The following is a 22,574-nucleotide window of genomic DNA, read 5'->3' as shown; positions in this document are numbered from 1 at the left end:
TGCTCGCACCAACGATACATTGTCGTTGTCCACATTCAGATGTCTCGCTTGCTTATAAAGCCTACCTTACCTTACCAGCATCATATTTTGAACAGCAGAAATTGCATTCAGCTCCCCTACTGGCTAAATGTCTTACTTAATTTACTTCTTCTAGTGGCCTCTCAGTTTTGATGTCGCGTCGATCTTTTCGGCGACGGAGTTCACTCCCTTATACTTTTATTGAACTACAGGGTGTTCCAAAAATGTTGGAGTTCCTTGAAAGGGGTAATTCGGGGAGTGATTTGAAACAACTTTTCCCTTAGCAAAAATGTTGTCCGAACAGAAAACCCCGATCAATCAAAGCGCGAGTATGCCGGTGGAGCGCATCCACGGTAGCGTATTAATCGTATTAATTATGCATTTATAAAAAATAAAGTATTATTGATTAAAAGGTGTCGGTGACGCCATATAGCAGGAACAGTGGGAACTATTTTCATTACAAACTTGAGCTTTTTCACCACCGATGACGTCACTAGTATTAAAACCTGCTTACAGAGCGGCTCACTGAGCGGTGGCTCTGTTCTTCATGTTGTCCCTTGTCGGTATTGCTTGATTGCTCGCATAAAAGGACTTGATCTATTTGTATAAATTTACGTTATTTTTTGTGTTGACTACTTCGTGGTTGTACTACTGTATACTACTAACCATACTGATTTTTAACCCTTCGACCACTGTCGACTGTATAGCATATTCCTAAGCAATGCTTTTAAAATTCCATTCTTAATCATTAGATTTTCTGTAAGAAAACGAAAATGTCACCAACAAGAGGAAACTTACGGGACTCTAGTGGCGACTCAGGTAAAAAAAGTAGCAACATTAATCTAATATTTGTTACTGTTTCGAGAATAACGTAAAAATATATTTATTTTAGGTTCAGAGTCAGACCCTCAATCAGGATCCTCTAGATCAAGTCGCAGCGGCACACCATCTAACACTGCGAATTCTACCCATGATAGAAATCCTGATGTTGAAAATGAAGCACAATCAGTAGGGTCAAATGTCAGTGGAAGGTCTTCTAGATCTAGTAGTCAATCTGTAGAAGAAAAAGCAGATTCCAGACATACTTCCAAAAGTCCATCTCCAGCTAGGTCAGATTCCAGACATTCAAGTGTTGGATCTGCACGAAGTGTTAGATCTGTACAAAGCATTGGATCTGTGCGAAGTGAGAAATCTGTAGGAAGTGAGAAATCTGCACAAAGTGAGAAATCTGGTTCACGGAGATCCAGAAGTGGTACTCCAAAATCAGTTGCATCAAATAATAGTGAATCACAAAGGTCAAGATCATGCTCTCCACAAGAAAGGACATCAGAAAGTCCAAAATCTACAAGGTTAGTTATTAATTTATATGCGATAAGGCAAGAGATTACAACAATGATGTCCAACTAAGTTTATATTTATTACTTTATTTCAATGTTGTACTCTAAAATTATTATACTAATATTTCTAGAATGTTAAACTCCCCTGGTAATGCAAGAACTGAGCCTGCAGACTCAGGACAAAAAGTAGATAGTTCTGAAGAAAATAAGGAAGATAATGAATCTGAAAAATCATTAAAAACTAGAGGTCTAATAACCAAAAATATTAATAACTAGTACTCGTTTTAAAAGTAAAGTATATATTGTTTATTTCAATGTATTATAGGTAGTACAAAATCCAATGATAGTGACAGAGAAGGAAGCCCAGTTCAAAAAGAAGATAACAGTGGCTCTGCTTCTGAGCTGGATGATGGAATGAAAAGAGTGAAGCGATTGATAGACTCTGATTCGGAAAGCGAAACAGCAGAAAAGGAAACTGTTGCTCCAACGGCGGATGCTCTTTTCGGAGATGCTAGTGACATTAGTACAGATGATGAAAAAGACAAGGAAGATGAAAAGAAAGAGAAAAGTCGTAGTAGAAGTAGGAGTAAAAGCAGAAGCAGAAGTAAAAGTAGAAGTAGAAGTAGGAGCAGAAGCAAAAGCAGAAGCAGGAGCAGAAGTAGAAGTAGAAGTAGAAGTGCAGGCAGATATGATAGTGGTGGTGAAGGACCTAGTCAGGCATTCATTGAAGGTGTATGTATGAAATATGATAACGATTAAAAATTTATTAAAAGAAGCGAAAATAATTTCAATTAATTACTGATTTAATTTCTTACAGGATGCAGAGAAGGAGAAAGAAGAAGAGCCTGAACCACCACCAGAAACCAGAATCGATGTAGAAATTCCAAAAATTTCGACTGATTTAGGTCGTGAAATACACTTTGTGAAACTGCCAAACTTCCTTTCAGTAGAAACACGGCCATTTGATACGGAAACATATGAAGATGAGATTGATGAAGAGGAAACTTTAGACGAAGAAGGTCGAGCTAGGTTAAAATTAAAGGTAGAAAACACTCTTCGTTGGAAAGAAATTTTTGACGATGAGGGTAAAGTTGTCAAGGAAAGCAATGCCAGGTTTGTAAAGTGGTCTGATGGAAGCATGTCTTTGCACCTGGGCTCCGAGATCTTTGATGTATACAAGCAGCCACTTCAAGGTGATCACAATCATCTCTACATCCGTCAAGGAACAGGTCTTCAGGGTCAGGCAGTGTTCAGAACTAAGTTGACATTCCGTCCGCATTCTACAGAGTCCTTCACTCATAGAAAGATGACAATGTCGCTTGCGGATAGATCACAAAAAACTTCCGGTATAAAAGTACTATCGCAAGTGGGAACTAATCCAGATCAAAATAGATACGAAATGATTAAAGTGAGTCACGTTTAATCAATTTAATTTTGCTATGCATGACATTCATAGATAACATTAAAATTATTATAACTTTTAGAAAGAAGAGGAGAAATTACGTATGGCAATGAGAGTTCAAAGTAAGACAAAGAAGAGTACTACAGGAAGCAGAAATCCTGCGAGATCTGTTGGAGGATATGGTGGCGACGCTTACCATGACGATGGTTCAGACGACGAAGGTGCCATTTCCCTTGCAGCAATTAAAAATAAGTATAAAAAGGGAATGAATGCTCCTGTTAAAGGTAAATTAAAATCTGATAAACACTAATGTAATATTTTATTTAAATAATTCAAGAGTGTATGTATATTTTAATATTTTTAGCATCAAATATATATTCATCGGATGAGGAAGGTTCAGATTTTGAAACTCTCAGACCGAAAAAGAACATTAAAGGAAAGGTTCTTAAAGATTCGGATGAAGAATCAAATTCAGGAAGTGCTTCAGAAAGCGGAAGAGAAGATGACAATCAAGGCGATAATGCTAGCGATTGAAATATCAGCTTTGCATTAAGACAAGCTATTTTTGTAATATAAACAAATAAATTAATTTCTTTTTTGAAGTATTAACTGCTAAGTGATTCTCGAATTCATGACATTGATGCGTATCTTTATTAATCAATAAGAAGTATTTTAATAAAGTATTTGAAATTAGTATTCAAATCATCGATTATGCATAGGTCTAGGACAATCTAGAAATTTTTTACTACGAATAATTGGCAGCACTGATACTTGCGCAAAGAACACGGCGATCTGTGCCTGTCTGTGCCACGAAAGCATTTTTATCTAACGAACCAATTATTCTTGGGGCATAACCCATCACCAACTAACCAATATTCTTATAATTCAGAATTACTGCATTCGAATTTGTGAGTATAATTGCAGCCTTCGTTATCGATAATAACCAATTAAGCTAATCGTATCAACGCTACTCACGCATGTTTATAAGTTTACAAGAAGCGGCAAATTTTTAATAAATATTGTTCTGTAGTTACATAAATATATTGAGAAACTATACTTCATCAATTACCATGCCTTTGTTCGACTGTTAGTTACATTTTTGTTCTTAGGTTAATCGCACGTGATTTTCGATTACGTACGTTAAGCAGTTTAATAAACATTCTTCTTGTATTTCCTTTTTGTGTAAGTGGATTCAAATAATAATTAAATGTTTAGTCGATATTAAAATGTCATCTTCTTCGCAAAAGTACATTAAAACTGTAATATAAAAATATAAAGTATAAAAATTTGATCTTTTTAAAGAGGATGAGTTAATATCAAATAAAATGGGAGTTTTTGAACTCACTCGCACGATTAATCAATTTATTACTTACAATTGAGCTATTAGCGAAGTTAAATTAACCTGTTTTTTTTACGAATTATGCAATATAACCTTCTTTCTTTTTTAGGAAGTGCTTAAACACGAAATTTTTGATAAATCAATTTATGTTTATGCAATCCAAGGATTTGTATAGGAATTGTGAAAATAGTGTTCCTTGACTTTACAAAACTTTTATACTAATACACTGGTATTAACTTCAAACTAATATTGAATGTTTAAACGTTTTTAATTTAATTTTGTGAAACCGTTTAATTTATTGTATTTTTTGTACTAGTTTTGTATTAAATAGTCTGTTTGCAATAATTAATTTTTTTGTACTAATAGAAAATGAAAATTATTCTAGGTTTACAATGGTTGCCCACACTGTACTTTTGGATTTCACCGTTCCATCAAATGTAATAGCGGATGTAGAGAAATGTTCCAATCTAAAATTAGCAATTGCTAATGTTCTGAGGGAACACTTCAATGGTCTGAAACCATTAACTGAATCAAACATTGATGGAAGTCTTCTGGTACTCTATACTGGTCCTAAAGGTAGTTTGATTACCGTACGAGGATATACAGAAGGCTTGGTCACTCTTAACATAGAGTATTATAAAAGAGACGATGAGGAAGCACTCTTGAACTTTGAGGTACAGTCACTTATGTTAATTGCCATAATCATTTTGCAATACCTAGTTGCGAACATTACAATATTTAGTTGCCTGTCATGGGTTTTGAATACAAAATCAGCTTTGGTATCTCTCAAATACGGGGTCATTACAAGGTACATCTTGTTACATATTATAATTCGTTTACATGTTATGACAATGGTTATATTAAGCATATTTCTGAAAACTTAAACCTCTATATGCAAACAAGCATTCTATAAAATAAATCGTAAATTTAATATGAAAAACTGAAGTTACAAGATTAATGTACTGTAAAAAAATCATCGCTTGGCGGGTGCTACTATAGAAATAAGTAGAAATTTTACTATATGCAAAAGAAACACGTGTAACAAAGAGGACCTTGTAGCAGTGGCGATACCTGGAAGCGGACGTTGCGATGGCTCTGAATAGCCAACGCAGCAAGTGCCTGCCACCAGTAAGGCGAGGAACCATATATGACCTCTATCTGACACTATCAGGTAGAAACCGTTTCCCCAATTAGTTCCCATATTTAGTTTTCTATAGCACCTTATAAATGTGCGACTCGTTTCCATTGCACTCTAAAACGTCAACAGCTCCAATTGATTAATTCTTCCGGTTGGCGCGTATTTTTCCCTGGTGTTTCTTTTTGGTTCTTCAGCAAGGGGATTTGAAATGACTTGACGCATATGTAAAAGGCGAGTGATTACGATTGGTTTAACAAGATAGTTTCTGTTTTTTTTTTATTCGTCGGTTCGCTTGTCGCGGCCACCTTTAGTTGACCAGAGAATTGGAGACAGCGTTGCAGGCGGCAGCAGCCTCTACGCGTTCGCACATGCTTACACCAATTAAACGCGGTGGACCTTTTGACAGATACTTTCCTACCGCCGGTGAGTTTTTTATTTATTATTCTGTTTACGGTACAAGTCCAATTCTGTGTCCGCACAATTTTTAATTTTATCGTAATATCGCCAATGAATATTGCCTTCAACTCATATTCTCGGTTACATGATTCATTCTTCTGAGCTATTAACATTATTTTTATTATTTTTCGCGTGAAGGAAATATCGTTCTTTGTTACATTATGATTTTTTAAATTGTGTGTTTATACATGATAATTGTATTTTAGTTGTACATACTTGTATCTCCATTTTTAAATAAATCATCACCGTACCTTGCGCTTTATCAGTTTTGTTGCAGTATTCACGCAACAGTTTACGTAACTGATTTGCAATACAAGCAGCAAACACAAAAAGAAACATAAAATAAACGTATTTTAAAATCTCAAAACGACACTAAAAATTGTAACTACTAAAAATCCTACAATTCTTACAGCTGTATGTATCCGATGAATGACGTTATTTATTCCTACAGTTTACATGCCGCATTAGAAATACATAAAGATTGTTAAATATAAGTAGTGCGGTAGATTTAGTAATACGCGCACGAAACTCCTAAAACCTCAATACTTTGATTGTTGTTCATTTTATTTTGGATGTAAGGAATTGTTTCTTTTTTTTTTCTTTTTGACATATTTGTGCTTTGCATTTGCATGCATCTATTGATCCATTTGTATCAAGAAGTGGGATATTTCATTTAAAGCCTAGAGTCCCTCATTGATCAAGGCAGGTCTGGGCCACTTACTTTTTAGAGGTCACCACGCTTCTTTTAATCTTTAGTGTATTAAAGAAATAACTTTTTTGTGCAGTAAGTAATATTTTTAGTACAGAGACCAATGTTGCTGTGACCTCTGTAAGTGTATGGCCTGGGCCAAGCGGTAACGTAAGCGTTGAGTTATCTATATTAACGAATGTGGAACAATCCACAAATAGTGTAATGATCTAGAATAAGGAAAATTGTCGTTGGTACCAGCCGATGTTGTAGATAACCCGTGGTATATTAAGATGAGTAATGCAAATAAGTTTTAAAAATGTCAATGTTTACAGATTACTCTACATTCGATAGTGTAAATAACGCAACGCGTTTTGCTTTTTGATACAAGCGGGTTAAATGCTTTGTTACGCGATCATTTGAATTGTGTAAATTTTTAAATTCTTATGCGATCGTATTTCTTTTTTAAGATGACAGACTGCTTGAATATGATATAGATAAATTGGTCTTTGAGGCACGCTCTCCTTATCAAAAAGTGCAAATCGTGCATTCAAAGTCACTAGGGAACTTATTGGTTCTCGATGAATTGCAGAGTAAGAAACAAAAATATTTTCTTTTCAAACCAGAACGAAAGACTTTAAAAATTAGAAAAATTCTAACAGAAAACTGTACACTCTGTAGATATATCTGAAGCAGACCTTATATATACAGAAACTTTGATGCAGCGTGGAAAGGAGAATTATACAGGAAAGGAGATAGTTATTTTAGGAGGAGGGGATGGTGGTTTACTCTGGGAACTGCTCAAGGAAAAACCAAAATTCGTTACAATGCTGGAAGTATGTAAAAACTACAAAATAAAAAATTGTACACCACGTTTTATCGAAAAATAATTTTCAGATTGATGATATTGTTATAAAAGCTTGCAGTCAACATATGAGAACCATATGCGGAGATTGTCTAGATAAAAGAAAGGCAGAGAACTATGAAGTTGGTTTTAATAAAATAAAATTTTCTTCCCGAACTGAAAATAAGAAGGCGGTTATGTTTAATGAAAAATTCGAAACTTGTAGATTATCGTTGGAGATTGTGCAAAAACTTTAGCACACATGATAGAAGAAGGTCGACAGTTCGACTACGTCTTTGGTGACCTCACTGACATACCGATCAGTACTACTCCGCATGGTGATGCATGGGACTTTATGAGACTTATTCTAAATTCCTCAATGAAAGTTTTGAAGCCTACTGGGAAATATATGACTCATGTGAGTACGCTTGATATTGGTTTTTTTATTATTTGATAATTATGTTCGAGAATAACTGTTATTCCGTGTTATAGGGCAATGGAGCATCCTGTCCAGAATCGCTAGAAATGTACGAGCAAGTCCTCTCACAACTTTGTCGACCAGTAACATTTACTAAAAATAGCGCTTTTATACCCTCTTTCTTCGAGGATTGGGTCTTCTACCAAGTATCGTTAAAATGATGGATTAAATGTACAACCTTGAGGTTCCAGGGAAGGCATGCTCACAACCCATTTCCTCCCTTATGACCCATATTCAACCCTAGTCGCAGATGTTTTGCTAACAAGTCGGTATCTAAAAGAAAAGATCCCGATGCTGGACATAAAATTCCGATTGACACTACTACGTTGGCGTCTGTACATATAAAAGGTGGTGGTTATTTGTCCTTATTTAATTGTTTAGTAACTAATAAACTATACAAAGGTGCTCAATTATTTTTTCAAATAACTGTCAATAATCAAAACGAATCATCCAATGGTTTAATACAAGTAACTCCAAAGAAAGCAATACAAGAAGATTAATTACTGTACAAATATAAGCCAATAATTAACCCTTTAATGCTTTAATTTATTTATTAACACTATGAAAATATAAGAAGTTAAAGGAAAGCAAATAAATATGTACTCATTTTTTTTTTTTAAACATAGAGTACAAATATGTCTCAGGGTCGAATTGCTTTTATGTATTTATATTTACTAAGTAAGTTTTAATTCGTACTATAACAATTTTTGTACATAATAGAAATATCACAAGTATATAATATATCAGGCAATAAGGGGTTAAGGAATACATAGAGAACTAACCGATTAACACCCAACTAATACGTTAATTTTTACTGTCTTTGTCAGTTACTTGAATTCTGTGAAAAAAAATTCATAGCTGCATTAATCTTTATTTTTTTTTTTATTAAAATATTTATAAAAAAATGTTTAAAAATAATTAGAAAAAACAGTAGAAAATTAAAAAGCTTCCAATTACTGGTTAGCGGAGAAAATTTAAATTGTAACTACAAATATTGATCATATTTGATTATCGTTTAATTAGTTTTCATTAATTAAAAAATATCATAGTATCATTAATATTTCGATATAATTAACATGTTTAAACTCGTTTTAATATCACTGTTTATGCATATTAACATTCGTAAAATAACACTGAATTATTATTATTACTTTTTCCATCACGGGTATTAAAATCATTATTAATAATTAATAAAGTGTGTTCCTTTTGAAAATCCTTAAGATTAATAGCTTCCCAATACTGACAGTATTACAATCTTCTTGATAATTGATAATATTGATCCTTAATTACTAAGACGAACATTCCGTAATTAATTAATATTAGATTAACAATAATATAAATAAATAAATATATAATCAAATGCATGGAAAAAAATGAATATGAGCTATTCAATTATGATGAAAGATTTGATCCCAAGAAGAGATATCTTTTATCTCTAGAAGAATAAAGAATAAATAGATTATACAAAACTTTATGGTGGGTTGGTCGGTTAAATAAAAATATTTATTTTATGTTTCTAATTGGAGATTTGTGTAGACACACGTCTCTGATATTTCAGGTAGCTTTTCTACTTCATGAATGGTTGGTTCTATTTCAGTTTCCAGAACAATCTGGTCTAACCACTGTTGAACTTGTTCTGGGAGTTCATAAGAATTGTGTTGTTCTTCCACAATGTTTCTTATTGAATTTTTGAAACATTTGCCATCGTCTTGTTGATCAATACTAACATTTTGTAGATTAAAATCGTTTATTTGAAATTCTAAGTTTGCGTTTGATGACTGGTCAAGCATGTTTTCAGAATCTTTTTCTTGGAAATCGGTAATATTACTCAATTTATCTGTTAAGTTTGTTACACTAAAAGTCTTTAATTCATTACAAATATTTTCCATCTTTCTGTCTTCTGCCATAGAAGAAAATTCCATGTTTGTATTCGAAGAAATAATTTCTGAAATTTTAATGGACTTGTCAAAGCTGACATGGTCTTTATTAATGTCCTGGTATTCCTGAATTTGATAGGGTTCTAAATTAGTTATAGCTGTCGAGTTTGAACCTGTCAGCTCTATTCTTCCAAATTGTTTGATTTGTTCTTCAAGTATATTTCTCTCATCTAGTATTGCTATAGATGGAGGAAGAGTTTCTTGGCTAGATAATGCCAAAGATATTTGTTGTCTGTAAATTGCCTCTGATTGTCGTAAAAGTTGTTTCTCTCTAGCATATAATGTTTGTGCCAAACGAGCAAAGGATACTTTAATTTCTCTTTGAACCTTAAAATTAATTACATACAATGATGAAACATTTATTTGAACAAAATAGTGTTATAAATTAGCATTAGATTAGGAAAATACATTGAAAAAAAGAATTTAAGTATAAACAATTTTTAAGAAAATAGTCCAATGAACTTAACCTTAAAATTTGTATTCAAATCATACAAAATAGTTAACCAAAAAAGCAATAAAAATACAAGTGTACCTGAAGATACTGTTTTTCCAAAAAAGTTTTCTTGTCAGCTACTAGTTTTATCCTGTCAATATTGTTATCGTTCTCGGTATTATCTTCATTCTTTTCTGTCATGTTACTTAATGGATGTATCCAGTGAAATAATTCGTTTTGTCACGAAACTTTGTCAACAACAAAACACGGAAATCAATATTATTGAAATTTTAGTTATTTTTCAAAGACACGTGAAACTAACAATCCGATAGATCCGAAACCTAATCACAAACGTCTTAGTTCCAAATTCTGTTGCACCCGTTAGATTCACACTGCCATCTTGATGGTTGAGAAATTTTCAATATTCTTTCACTGATATAAAACACCAACTCATACAGAACTGCAAATCTTGTATATCATACAAAATATTTAAAAGCACATTTATATAAAACGGTTGAAATAAAATACTTAAAATCAACTTAAAACTATATGTGTCATCTCTACACTTTACCTATCCTATGGTTCTTAACGCGTACACAGGTTCCACTACATAAAATCATAATAATGTAAACTTTTCTGCAATTGCCTTTATTTACCAAAAAAGAATTTTGTCGTACAGATACTTCTCCTCTTATTCCTCTTTTTTCCTCTCGCGTTTCCTACAAGTGAAACGTGCGTAACATATGTATACGACTACAATAGACACTAGTAAAACATCTAATTATAGTAATTTTCAATTAAATATACAGTGGATTCCATCAAAAAACTTTTTCAAATATTTAGTCTCGAGTCTAGTACACGTTGATAACGATTTTTCTTATTGGTACATAATACAACGAATATCTATTGCCCCCTACGTAAATCTACAATTTTTATTAAGAATAAAGTTTGCATGTACATCTTCCATAAAATCGCACGTAAACCGAGATATTTTTTACTCTTTTAATGATAAAAAATATCACGGCTTATCTATCGATTGAACAGTAAAACGTAATAACTGTGGCAGCGGAGATATGTGTATTTTTTTTTTATAATTAATACGTTGACTGTCAGACTAACACTCGTGAAAATTTCTACAGAGTTAAAATGTTTCAAGACAATTGGGAACTAGATAATCTAACAATTTGCTCGTAGCACTTATTTTTCTGATTTTACCAAATTTACCAATTCTATCCAGATTTATTTTCTTTAATACCTCATATTCAGAATTAATTCTTTTAGTTTTTCTTCTTTTATGAAAAGCTCTGTCACCTATACTATATGGGTGACATAGGGGCCAACCTGTTAAATTCAAGATGTGCAGTTATTTTGATTTACCGTACGCGTCCGATATCGCTAAAATAAGTTAGCAGCTAAATTTGTGATTAGGCTTACGCAAATAGTTTCGGCGATTTCGAACGTTCGCGAAGTACTACGGTTTCTACCATCTTTACAATTAGATTTTTTCCAGAATATAAAATTGCATCGATCCATCGTTTAAGCGTACAACAGTTTTTTTGCGAACTATTCGCGTACACCGAAAATTTCTTGTATTTATAATATAAATATTAATTGATAATCTAAATACACTTAAGCTAACATACTAAACGCGACTTCTGAACACTTTAGTCCCCTTGTATTTTTAAATGGGGACTCTTCTATCCGTTGAATAAGAGTCTATTACCTGGAACATACAAAAAAAAAAAAAAAAAAAAGAAAGAAAGAAAGAACAAGAAAACTGTCTTCTAATTAACAAAAATGTTGTTCGGAAAAGGGAACACGATCAATGTTCTTTCCGAATCGAAGGAAACGGACAATTCTACGAGAAGTTACACGAAAGCGATAACATAAAAATGACATAGTTACGGTTAGTTTGTTAAATTAATGATAGTCGGGAAGTAGCAAAAATTAGGAAGATAAATTCCTTTCGGAGTCGAGATAAATCCGTGGCAGTTAAAGCGGTGTTAACTCGAGCGATGGCTGGCCCATCTTCATTCGCAGGCTCGCTACGTCGTCTTCTATTCGTACCAACAACTTGAATTTCTAGAAAACATAAATACTAATTGGCTTAGAAATTTGTTAACGCTATATACAAAAATCAGAAATGCTGTACCGTAAAGGATTAAGGGGTGAGTCTGGTCCAGCTGATGTACATATTTTTGTTATTGAAACTTTGTTTAGATATAAAGGGACGTTCAAAGAAGAAAATTTGACAGTGTAGATTTAATTTGAACGTATACATACATTCATACATACATATACAAAAATTAATTATATCTGGAAATTATATGCATTAGAAAAATATGTACATTAGCTGGACCAGACTCGCCCCTTAAACGATAAGAGAATAGAAATTCGCGAATTACCGTTGAACTGTCGCCTGGCGTTGTCATCCAGGAGTACAGCATGTAACCAGGTATACAGAGCATCGACGATAAGGCTGTCATCCAGCCAAGCACGTGCGACCACCACGGATATTCGTAGTCTAGATATTTTACAGGTGTCCATTGTACCAGATTGAAGATGAAAACGCCCTGTTGCGAAAGATTACGATTAAACGACACGGTTAAAACGAACGATATCAATGGAAACGATCGACTCACGACACAGATCATCGGTGTAGTAAACGTCCAACAGAGCTTCCACCACATGAGAGGGTAGTAGCCTATCATGTCCCTAATGGCATCGTAAAATCGGTTGACGCCGAAGGCCCAGCTTATCGAGATGCATTCGAAGAAAATTAAGAACAGAAGACAGAATCCGGAAACGGCGTACGAGTCGAGGATCTGGAAGACGTACATCCCGCCTTGGGAGATGCAGGATAATCCGATAATGTAAGAGAGCACGCAGACGATCGCGATGAATATCTCCTTGCGTCGACGAAGCAGCTGAGGCCACTCGTCCACCTGGATTCACAGTCGTTCGTTCGGTTTCTAGTTTTTTAAACGTGTATCTACAGGCTGGTTACGTATAAGTTACGCAGAATGTCAATTCTACAACAAATATCCAACAAAAAATTACTCTTAGACATATTCTTTGTGGCGCCTTGTTCTCGAGTATTTTCACTTTTAATATTTTTTCTGCGTTTGAGACCTCGAGGAAGTTTTTCCCGAGGAGTGCCCGCCAAACAACTATGTCTTACGGAACCGAAAAACGAATACAGAAAACGTTAAATTTTTGTAAATTTTCACAATGTAAAGTTTGACCTAATTCTTCACTTGTTAAATCTACGTAATAGATTTTGCTTTGGCATCAGGGAGATGGTAAATTTAACGTTCTTTCGAATGGTATACTTAATTTTAAGCTTGCACCGTAATTTGGTAGAGTTATGGCCGTTTAAAGAGTGTCAAGTCGAGAACGCATAAAAAATATTAAAAGTGAAAATTCTCGAGAATAAGGCGACACAAAGAAAATGTCCAAGAGTAATTTTTTGTTGTAAATTTGTTGTAGAATTGACACGCGACTGCGTATGTCCGAACTTATACGTAAACACCCTGTATAGAGACCTGTAGTCTCGCATTACCATCGCAGTGATGAACCCTTCCATGGTGCAAAACTGAGAATCCAACCCGATGAGAAGAAGCATAAAAAAGAACAGGCAAGACCAAAGAGGCGCTCCTGGAAGCTGGAGAACCGCCGAAGGATAAGCTAAAAATGCTAATCCCGGACCGGAAGCAGCGACCTCCTCGACGGGCTTCTGTTGCTCGTGAGCCATAAAACCGACCACGGAGAATATTACGAAGCCAGCGAACATACTCGTCGACGAATTCACCGAGCACACGATTAAAGCGTCCTTGTAGACATTGTTCGTGAACTTGTTGTAACTACCTAGAGCCACTAGGGTTCCCAATCCCAATCCGTACGAGAAGAAGATTTGCGTGACCGCGTCAATCCACACCTGCAAAATCAATTCTAGAATCTCCTGGTAGGCCGACGATCGTATTCAGTTACCTCTGACTCTTTCAGCTTGGAAAGGTTCGGGCTGATGTAAAATCGAATGCCCTCCATGGCCCCAGGCAGCGTGATTCCACGGATCAAAAGAATCGTCAGCAGAACGTAAGGGAAAAGGGAGGTGAAGTAGACGACCTTGCCGGTCCACTTTACACCCTTCCAAATGCAGAAGTAACAGAGGATCCAGACCAGAAGGAGAGTGCCAGCCAGTTCCCAGCGAATGTGACCCACGTGTTCCACGCCCTCGCTGATCTGTAGCGCTCGTCGCCTGGAAAACAAATCAGTTTTCGAGGATTTCCATGTTTAACTTGGTCGAGTTTTATTGTCTAATCAAGCTTGATCGAACTTACTCCCAGAATTCTTTAACCGGATCAGTGAGATCCGAGACCGTCACGTTGACGTCGTTGACGGAGCACCATTTCACCTCTGTATGCCTGACGACTTTATTCCAACATAACAACGAGTCCCTGTCGTAGGGGTTCACGCAGTTCTTCGTGTTCCAGTAGTTGTTGCAGCTTCCCCAAGGTAATTCTAATCAAGCAAGAGAAACCAATGAGTTCCTTCGACGGGGAAAAGGCCTTAGAAGTGGCTTTCGCAATCTTATGTACAGGGTGTGGCAGAAATAACTCCCACATTTTAAGAAACGATTGAAAAAAAGTGGTACGAGATAGCACCAGAAACTTTTTATTTCTTAAATCTAGATGTAAAAAAGTTTTGTTTACTTTATGTTTTAAAAATTATGTCGTCCAAATGATTTGGAGTCGTTCTTGAAAGTTTTCCATCACTCTCGCTAGCATTTCGGGGGAAATTCTTTCAATTTCCTCTTGGATGGCCTCCTTTAGTTCATTCAAGGACCAAGGACGATGTTCGAAAACCTCGGCCTTGAGGTATCCCCACAGAAAAAAGTCACATGGACTTAAATCCGCCGAGCTACGGCGGCCACGGAACTCTTTCGCGTAAAGAAATCACTCGACCGGGAAACACCATCTGCAAAATTTCGCGCTGACGACGCCCTGTATGGACCGTAGCTCGGCGGATTCAAGTCCATGTGACTTTTTTCTGTGGGGATACCTCAAGGCCGAGGTTTTCAAACATCGTCCTTGGTCTTTGAATGAACTAAAGAAGGCCATCCAAGAGGAAATTGAAAGAATTTCCTCCGAAATGCTAGCGAGAGCGATGGAAAACTTTCAAGAACGACTCCAAATCATTTGGACGACATAATTTTTAAAACATAAAGTAAACAAAACTTTTTTACATCTAGATTTAAGAAATAAAAAGTTTCTGGTGTTATCTGGTACCACTTTTTTTCAATCGTTTCTTAAAATGTGGGAGTTATTTCTGCCGCAGCCTGTACAACTTATAGTGAGACGAACCGCTACGCATGGACATGAAGAAGTAGAAAATGGCCCAGGCGAGTATCACGATATAGTAGACATTCATCCAACAGGACATGACAGCCGCCGCGTAACCGATACCCTTGAAGAGGGGCGCTATTTTGAAGACACCGAGGCCGCCAACGGTGAGCATCTGACCAAGGGCGAGCTCCATGAAGAACATCGGGATTCCAGCGAGTACCAGCGTCAAGAAGTACGGAATTAAGAAGGCACCGCCGCCATTTTTGTAACAGAGATACGGAAATCTCCACACGTTTCCTAAACCGATCGCTAGGCCAACCTGTTGTCGAACAAATTTAGTTAACAAGGTTTATACTGGTAAACAGAATGGGGAAACGACGTGGTGGCATGTGTCGATAAGAGCTGTCTTTGACCTTGTATTAAGGGACGAGAAACATTCGTTAGAATGTGGACGTCAACTTAGGCCGGTGTCATAGTCACCTAGGAGGTCCATTAATCTCTTAATCGATAACTTGCATCGCGCGAAATTGTCTTAATTCTTCGATTAATTTAAACAAATAATGTATCGATGTATGACACTATTGTTGGTGCAATGTTGTATTATAATTTATTACGTCGATTACGTGGTAATCAGGGGTGTTACACGTACGACGATGAGAAGTTGGTCAGAGGGTCTGATTAATTACGGTATAATCTCCTAGATTATGCTATGAAAGGTAGGGCTATAGAAAGGAGATTATACCATAGTTAATCAGACCTGCTAACCAACCCGTCTCTTCGTAATACAGGGGATGACGCGTGCAAGATTTATTTATACATATTACGTCTACCGGAAAGTTCTGTCCATTTCTAGAATGAAACAAAATAATAAATTTTTCACGCTTTGAATAAATTTGATCGAATAATATGATTTTTATCATTATTTATGACATCTTGCCAGCGTGATCGCAATTCGTATATCGTTTTTAACGAATATACGCATACTTGTTGAAACTTGTTGTAACCGGATCGGACAGAACTTTCCGGTAGGGCCTAATATTTATATCTACTAATATTAATGTAGTTTTCAAAGATTTTCAATGCTACTCCAGACAAACATACGAAACTTTCCCCACGTTTTATTTTAGATTTCTACTTTGAATTTATTCAAAAGAGCTCAGAGTCAAAGGCTGCCGTTATCGACACTCGTCCCTCGGAAAATTACCACACTCAAAATGAAGTCTAGTTTGGTGCTCCATGTACCGCGCTCTGGTAGTGGTTTCGATTTGCTAGACGAGGCCGTCAAATTCAAAGCAGTTTTGTCGGGATTCTCGGGATCCGCGAGCTCTGGTTCCCTCGATGCTTCCGTCATTTTGATAGCTCTCTGTCGCCTGCCTGTAAAAAGGTTCCTCCGCTTCCGCTCTACCTCGGCTCCTTTCGCGCGCGTTCCTCCACAACTCGTGGAACTACCGCGAAGACATAACAATGCTTCGACAATGATACGGTTCGCAGCTCGTACACCTTCTTCGAGCGTTTGATACTTGGACGATGCTCGAAAACGTCAAGGGGATGTAGGAGTCTCCAAGCTCGTCAAACGCGATGTTCTTCTGGGGCGTACGCGAGCTGTGAAGTGCAAAGTTTATATTACAACGAGATTATTCGATTAAACATTAATGGCATATCCGGATCTTGTCCTTGATGTTTACGGATCTAAATAAACTTGATTCTCGAGGCGAGATATCAGGACCCAACTTAGAAAACTAGAAATTAGAATGATACATAGATAATTGTTCAAACTAAACAGAAATCGTGAAAATAATCGGACGAAGAAATTTATACAGTAGAATGATACAATAATCTGATAATTCGCGAATAACAGTTAATTATATTTATACATCAGAAAATATACAACATATACGAATGATGTACGCTAGTATTTACCCAAAATTTTAAGTTTTAATATAGCGTGGTAATTTTGGAATTAGTCTGCGTAATACACCATCCATTTAATTAATTATATTTGCATTTCGCGCGTGCAGAGAGTTCAGTTCGAAGTCGTATGGAACCCTTTTATTTCAAATTATGAGTCCTCCAATTTTCTCAAGGTTCCCCAAAAGGATGCGATTCTCCGCAAACGATTCGACCGAATTCCGCTTCCTGTACCGGATGCGATTCGCGTTTCATCGCTTGGAAAATCTGCGGAAGACTATTACTCCTCGAAATTCAAGGATACCGGATGACTCGAAGACTGGCGAACCAAGGACATCGCGAAAGCAGAGTTCTTGTAACAAGCGAGTTCAAATTCTTCGAATTTCTTCTCGCTACGCTTTGATAGGCTAGTGCAGATTTTGATTTATCGTGTTACAAGAAGAAGATGATAAGAGAAAATCAAGAAAAAAAAAAGAAGAATACAAAAACAAGAATCAAACAGATTTTTTATAATGTTTCAAACTATTTTAAGCAGTGGTAGACTGGAAAGTAATGTCGTTACTTTTACATTAAATTCAAACAGAGTTTTAATAAATTTCTATTTTCAATCAGTTATGCAATCGCCATCGTTATTAACAGCCTTTTGTAATCTATTGTGCAAATTTTCAATGCCAGATCGATAAAAATCAACGAGTTGAGTGATAGACAAGTATTTAAAAACGACGTTACTTTCCAGTCCACCTGATACATTATGTTCTACACAATGTTCATTATCGTTATTGATACGATGAGTACTAAGTTTGGAAGAGTCTAAAGAAGGGGGGGGGGGATCCCCATAGCCCCTCGTATCCGCTACCAAATATGATCCTTACATCGACCAAGTACACGTGCTTTTATTTGTTGTACGATTTGGCACGCGTTAAACAATATTTTAATGGCCCTTAACGCATTCGCTGTCCACTGTCCCACATGTGGGTCAGGACGGTTAGCGTCAGGAGATTGCTTAATGCCCAAGTATCGCCCATGCAGCTCCGAAACCTTTTCTAAAACTAAATAACACCGATAATATCCTGAACGTCATACGTAATTACTAGACTGCGGATCTTTATGCAAAATAAAATCTTCGCGAACGTGCCTACAAAAATTGACGCTAAACAGGAATTTATTTTATTCTGTAAATAATATAACACGAACTTTACTTTCAATTTCTTTTATATTCTTGCATATCGTTTGCATTCTGTAGGGTCTTGCACATTCAAATTTCCTATAAATGCATAATGATCCGCAGTCTAGTAATTACGTTCGTACAATCAAGTGAATTACTGACTAATTGCAAGCACTTCCTCCATATTGTAACAGTTTTCGATTTTCTATCTGTCGATGGAGTTTCTCCGAAATCGATGAGGGATATCTTTGCAAAGGGCTGATAGGAAGACAGCGTACGATTGATACCGGTGCGGAGATCGATAAGAAAGAATCAAGGCGCAAAAGTAGCATCGACGCGACGCGGTTAAATACGAATGTCCGGCTGGGGAACCCTGTAATGAATATCCCGAGTCCGTGCGCGTCCCCCCAGAGCCCATCCTTCCCCTTCGCGATCTATTTGCTCGGCTCCCTCTTCCTCTTCCACGCTCATAAAAAACAGCTATATTCTAATTAACCGAGAATGCGTTGTTCCGCGTAACCGACATATCGCTGTGATCTTGAATTCCTCGGTTATCCTTAATTGGGTATCGAATCCACGATCGAACCCCTCTGCGCAGCGATCCTTAACCACTTCGCCAGGACACCCCTCGGTGCCCCGAAGCGGCCGATATCGAATCACGAGTGTTTCGTAACGATCTCGACGAACTTCTACTTTGTACAGTTTTTACAAATTTTCGCTACAATTATTCACGATTCGTGCCTTCGCACCAGATGCAGCGATTGTTACGTCAGTTTTTTAATAATGTAATATCGCTACCAAAGAGTTGTTCAAAAATGTAATTTAATTTGCTTTGATACTATTGTTGCACCGTTGAAGAGAAATCGTCGTATCGAACGTGGTTCCATGTGGTACACCAAGCTTAATAGAATAATGTAAACTTCTTTAGAACGACAAAGAAATCTTATCAGATATCAAAATGGCACGCGTGCCTTTCGTTTCGTGTCACTGTTTCGAACTGTGTTACGAGCTAGAGGAGGTTAAGAACCACTGCCTTAGCGCAATCTTTCCTCCGGACCCTCGGCGTCGATTTCTCGGTCAACGACGCAGAAGAATCGTCGATGTCCGGCTACCGCGCGTGTCACGCTCCCCTACCGTACTTCCTCTTGCAGAGATGGGCAAAATTCTTATCTAAATACAAATCTCGTGTTCACATAGTTATCTTACAGCAAAGGGTAAACAACTGTTGATTCGATTCTCGTTGAACAAGAATCGAAGAGTACGTGTCACAAGTTTTCAGAAGGTTTCGTTAGCATTCGGTGGGGATTACTGTTTGTAAATATCAGAATATGTTATTCGTACATGAAAAGTATACCTATATCGTGACTATTATTACGAATCGGATTAATTTCAAGAGTAATTCCAGTCAAGAGTAGTGTACCAGTTCCTTAAATTGCTATTGTACAGCGGGTTGTTAACAACTCGAAGAATGTTTAAGGAAGCTGATCTATCCCACGAAAATTTTGCCCATCTTTGTCTCTCCAGTTCTCAATCCTAAGTCAACGCGACGATCTAGTGAATGATTCCTCGCGAACGGATTACCAACGCGATACAAACCTAATCAAACAACAAAATAAACATGTTAGTTGTTACGAGAAAAACGACTGAAAAGGTTCGAAAGAATCTTCCACTCGCAGAGCTTACTTACGATCGATCTTCGATTCCCAACAGCACTGTCTTCGTCTCGTCCCCAGGCGCTTCCGGTCGCCGCGAGCAGCGCGACGCCTATTCCTCGCGAGTTTGCGGTACGTGGAAAGGAAAGGAAGGATGATCGCACGAGAGAAACGGCAGAAATTTTACCGAACTTTTCTTCCAAGAATCGAGGTATCGTGTATGCACTGCACTTGGGGGGGCACTCTTGATCCTTCACGCGACAGCTCGATCGCGTCGAACGGGCGGCATTTCCGGGGCTTAGGAGATCCTCGAAGCGGAAGGGTCGCGTGTGCACTCTGCCTGACGGAACCTGTCGTCCCGATCAAGAGCTGATTGGTTCTCTCGATCCTGGTGGTCGCAACGACGCTATCATCGGTTACCACCGATCTACATTAACCGACAAGATTAACGCAAAACTGTTCGTCGATCTCTATCGTTTATTTGCTCTTTTCCTTATCCCTCGGCTCCCAAACTCTCGTCAAACTTTTCTGTATCGAGGCCTGTCTCGAGGTAGGTCTCGGGATACGGTGCGAATGCTCGGCCGGCCCGCTCAGAACTGGAATCGGGTGTTCGCTTTCGACGTCGAACTAGCTGAAATATCGGGGGTACGAAATCGGGGGATCCCCCTTTTCCTTTTTTTCCCCCGGTCCACCCTTGCCGTTTACATCGGTGTCACGCGTTTATTCCGCGCGCGCTCACTCGTGCCCGCTCTCGCGCCCAGTGAGCAAGAGGGGACGAGGAAAACAAGGAGAAAGAGGGTCACCCAAGATCGCAACAGTATATCATCATCAAGTTGACGGCTATCTCGACGAAGCTGCGCTCTTTATTGTCACCGTTCCGATACATGTGCGCGCGCGTATACAGCCTGGAAGCCCGTGGATCGCTCGCCCACGACATTCGAGTTCCGATGATCCAGAAAAGGAGGGGGGGGACCGTTAGTCAGAAGTCGAAATGGTCCATTTTTCTTTTCGTTCTCCGAAACACGTGTGTTCAAAGAATGCACTCTTTGAATTCTATGAAAATGTTCACAATATCGGTGGAAATGTAACGTTCGCGGTGCAAACGATCTAGATGGACAAATTTCTTAAGAAACATGTTCATGAATTTTTTTATCCCTAGACTGCGGGCTTTTATGCGTTTTATAGGAAATTAGAATACGCGAGAACCTACGAAATGCACACAGTATGCAATGATATAAAAACATATTGTAAGTAAAGTTCATATTATAATGTTTGCAGAGAAAAATACATAAATTGAGGTTCAATTTTCGTAGGTACGTTTGCAAAGATTTTATTTTGCATAAAGATCCGCGGTCTATTTATCACCATTTGGTTGTTGTACATACTTACGCATTGTAATATAATAATAATAATAATAATAATAGTAATCATGAATGTTTTGTTACTATTTATTTTTTTTTTCTTTAGGCATTTTACGATATATATTTAATGAATTTATAGGATTTAGGGCCGTTTCCACAATTAGTATTTTCATTTTGTCCACCTAGATCTATAAAATTAGCCACTGCATTAAATATGTTTCAAACTAACGATTAGTCTGATAATGATTAAGTATATTAGTCTATTGATTCATAAATAATGCAATGAAGTATAAGTAATACTGTGTGTTTATGTCCAATTTCACGTGAATATAACCAGCATTATTCCTCATTAGATATAAAGTTAGCCACTGTCCGGCGTGTAGAACACGCAATTATGGTTTTAGATTTAAAGCTTGCGCGGGTATTATTCCTTGTAGTATCCATGGCTTCGTTGCAGGCTGCGTCTTCAGGGCTAGATAGTGTTCAATACGGACCATGTTGACCGGTAGAGATCAGTATAATGTTAAATTCCGGATGGGTCTTCCTCAAAACATTTTTCAAGGAAAAATTGGTAATAACAACAAAAAGAACTATGTCCGATTGACACTAGCAAGGTTTCTTACAGAACATACTAATCTCGTTCATGCCAAGAATTTCTAAATTAAAATCCCCCTTCTGTCTCTTTAAATAACAAAACGAGCACGTCTGCCTTCGATAAATGATCACTCCTGGAAAAGAGTACCCTGCTTTATCTTATTTTAATTTAGATAGCACCCTCGCAAACTTTTGCGTCAACCAGGCCATCTTTACACGAATGACTTCCCATTTCCACGATTCTTCCCCGCAAATCACCTGGAGACGACCTCTGCAAATGCAATGCACCCACTCGGGTGTCCTTCCTTTCGGTTCCTCAAACAGTTCCATTTCTGGGTTCCAAAAAAGAACGGACCTACAATGAAGACAGAAATGATCAGAAATCTCGTTCTCTCCTTCGTTGCAAGTGTACTTCCAAATATATACGTAAAACCTTGCGTTAAACGCTCAATGAAATAATCATTCGTTCCTTGACGTCT

The 22,574-nt window shown here is 37.1% G+C and overlaps 4 protein-coding genes across 9 annotated transcripts; 2 read left to right on the top strand and 2 right to left on the bottom strand.

The window, feature by feature from the left end:
• The first annotated feature begins 525 nt into the window (after nucleotides 1–525).
• Nucleotides 526–3,362, top strand: LOC128884920 (another transcription unit protein). The gene is made up of 7 exons (XM_054138611.1): nucleotides 526–837; nucleotides 911–1,367; nucleotides 1,487–1,602; nucleotides 1,681–2,087; nucleotides 2,173–2,763; nucleotides 2,840–3,041; nucleotides 3,122–3,362. Exons 1-7 carry the CDS (start codon nucleotides 792–794, stop codon nucleotides 3,289–3,291), a joined length of 1,989 nt encoding a protein of 662 aa, XP_053994586.1. The 5' UTR covers nucleotides 526–791; the 3' UTR covers nucleotides 3,292–3,362.
• Nucleotides 3,363–3,507: 145 nt separating this feature from the next.
• LOC128884930 (spermine synthase) lies at nucleotides 3,508–8,105 on the top strand. 6 transcript variants are annotated; one of them, XM_054138653.1, is made up of 10 exons: nucleotides 3,537–3,665; nucleotides 3,867–3,939; nucleotides 4,206–4,325; nucleotides 4,482–4,770; nucleotides 5,546–5,657; nucleotides 6,849–6,971; nucleotides 7,060–7,214; nucleotides 7,276–7,365; nucleotides 7,449–7,640; nucleotides 7,715–8,105. In XM_054138653.1, the coding sequence occupies exons 4-10, from the start codon at nucleotides 4,489–4,491 to the stop codon at nucleotides 7,859–7,861; spliced, it is 1,101 nt and encodes a 366-aa protein (XP_053994628.1). In that variant the 5' UTR covers nucleotides 3,537–3,665; nucleotides 3,867–3,939; nucleotides 4,206–4,325; nucleotides 4,482–4,488; the 3' UTR covers nucleotides 7,862–8,105. The 6 variants fall into 6 exon arrangements, with proteins under 6 accessions (XP_053994612.1, XP_053994619.1, XP_053994636.1 ...); XM_054138637.1 differs by lacking the exon at nucleotides 3,867–3,939 and having other exon boundaries at nucleotides 3,508–3,665; XM_054138644.1 differs by lacking the exons at nucleotides 3,867–3,939; nucleotides 5,546–5,657 and adding an exon at nucleotides 5,156–5,267 and having other exon boundaries at nucleotides 3,508–3,665.
• A 1,076-nt stretch (nucleotides 8,106–9,181) lies between these two features.
• On the bottom strand, nucleotides 9,182–10,552 carry LOC128884959 (uncharacterized). Its single transcript, XM_054138686.1, has 2 exons — nucleotides 10,170–10,552; nucleotides 9,182–9,964 (listed from the first exon to the last, which is right to left on the bottom strand). The coding sequence occupies exons 1-2, from the start codon at nucleotides 10,269–10,271 to the stop codon at nucleotides 9,209–9,211; spliced, it is 858 nt and encodes a 285-aa protein (XP_053994661.1). The 5' UTR covers nucleotides 10,272–10,552; the 3' UTR covers nucleotides 9,182–9,208.
• A 150-nt stretch (nucleotides 10,553–10,702) lies between these two features.
• On the bottom strand, nucleotides 10,703–20,745 carry LOC128884925 (sodium- and chloride-dependent GABA transporter 1-like). Its single transcript, XM_054138624.1, has 9 exons — nucleotides 20,176–20,745; nucleotides 16,620–17,017; nucleotides 15,434–15,734; nucleotides 14,411–14,591; nucleotides 14,061–14,328; nucleotides 13,633–14,007; nucleotides 12,713–13,015; nucleotides 12,476–12,643; nucleotides 10,703–12,152 (listed from the first exon to the last, which is right to left on the bottom strand). Exons 2-9 carry the CDS (start codon nucleotides 16,764–16,766, stop codon nucleotides 12,063–12,065), a joined length of 1,833 nt encoding a protein of 610 aa, XP_053994599.1. The 5' UTR covers nucleotides 16,767–17,017; nucleotides 20,176–20,745; the 3' UTR covers nucleotides 10,703–12,062.
• Nucleotides 20,746–22,574: the final 1,829 nt, after the last annotated feature.

This window comes from Hylaeus volcanicus, chromosome 1, assembly GCF_026283585.1.
Source record: "Hylaeus volcanicus isolate JK05 chromosome 1, UHH_iyHylVolc1.0_haploid, whole genome shotgun sequence".
Classification (NCBI taxonomy): domain Eukaryota; kingdom Metazoa; phylum Arthropoda; class Insecta; order Hymenoptera; family Colletidae; genus Hylaeus; species Hylaeus volcanicus.
Note: the sequence above shows the minus strand (reverse complement) of the source record. Positions and strands in the feature narration are given on the sequence as shown.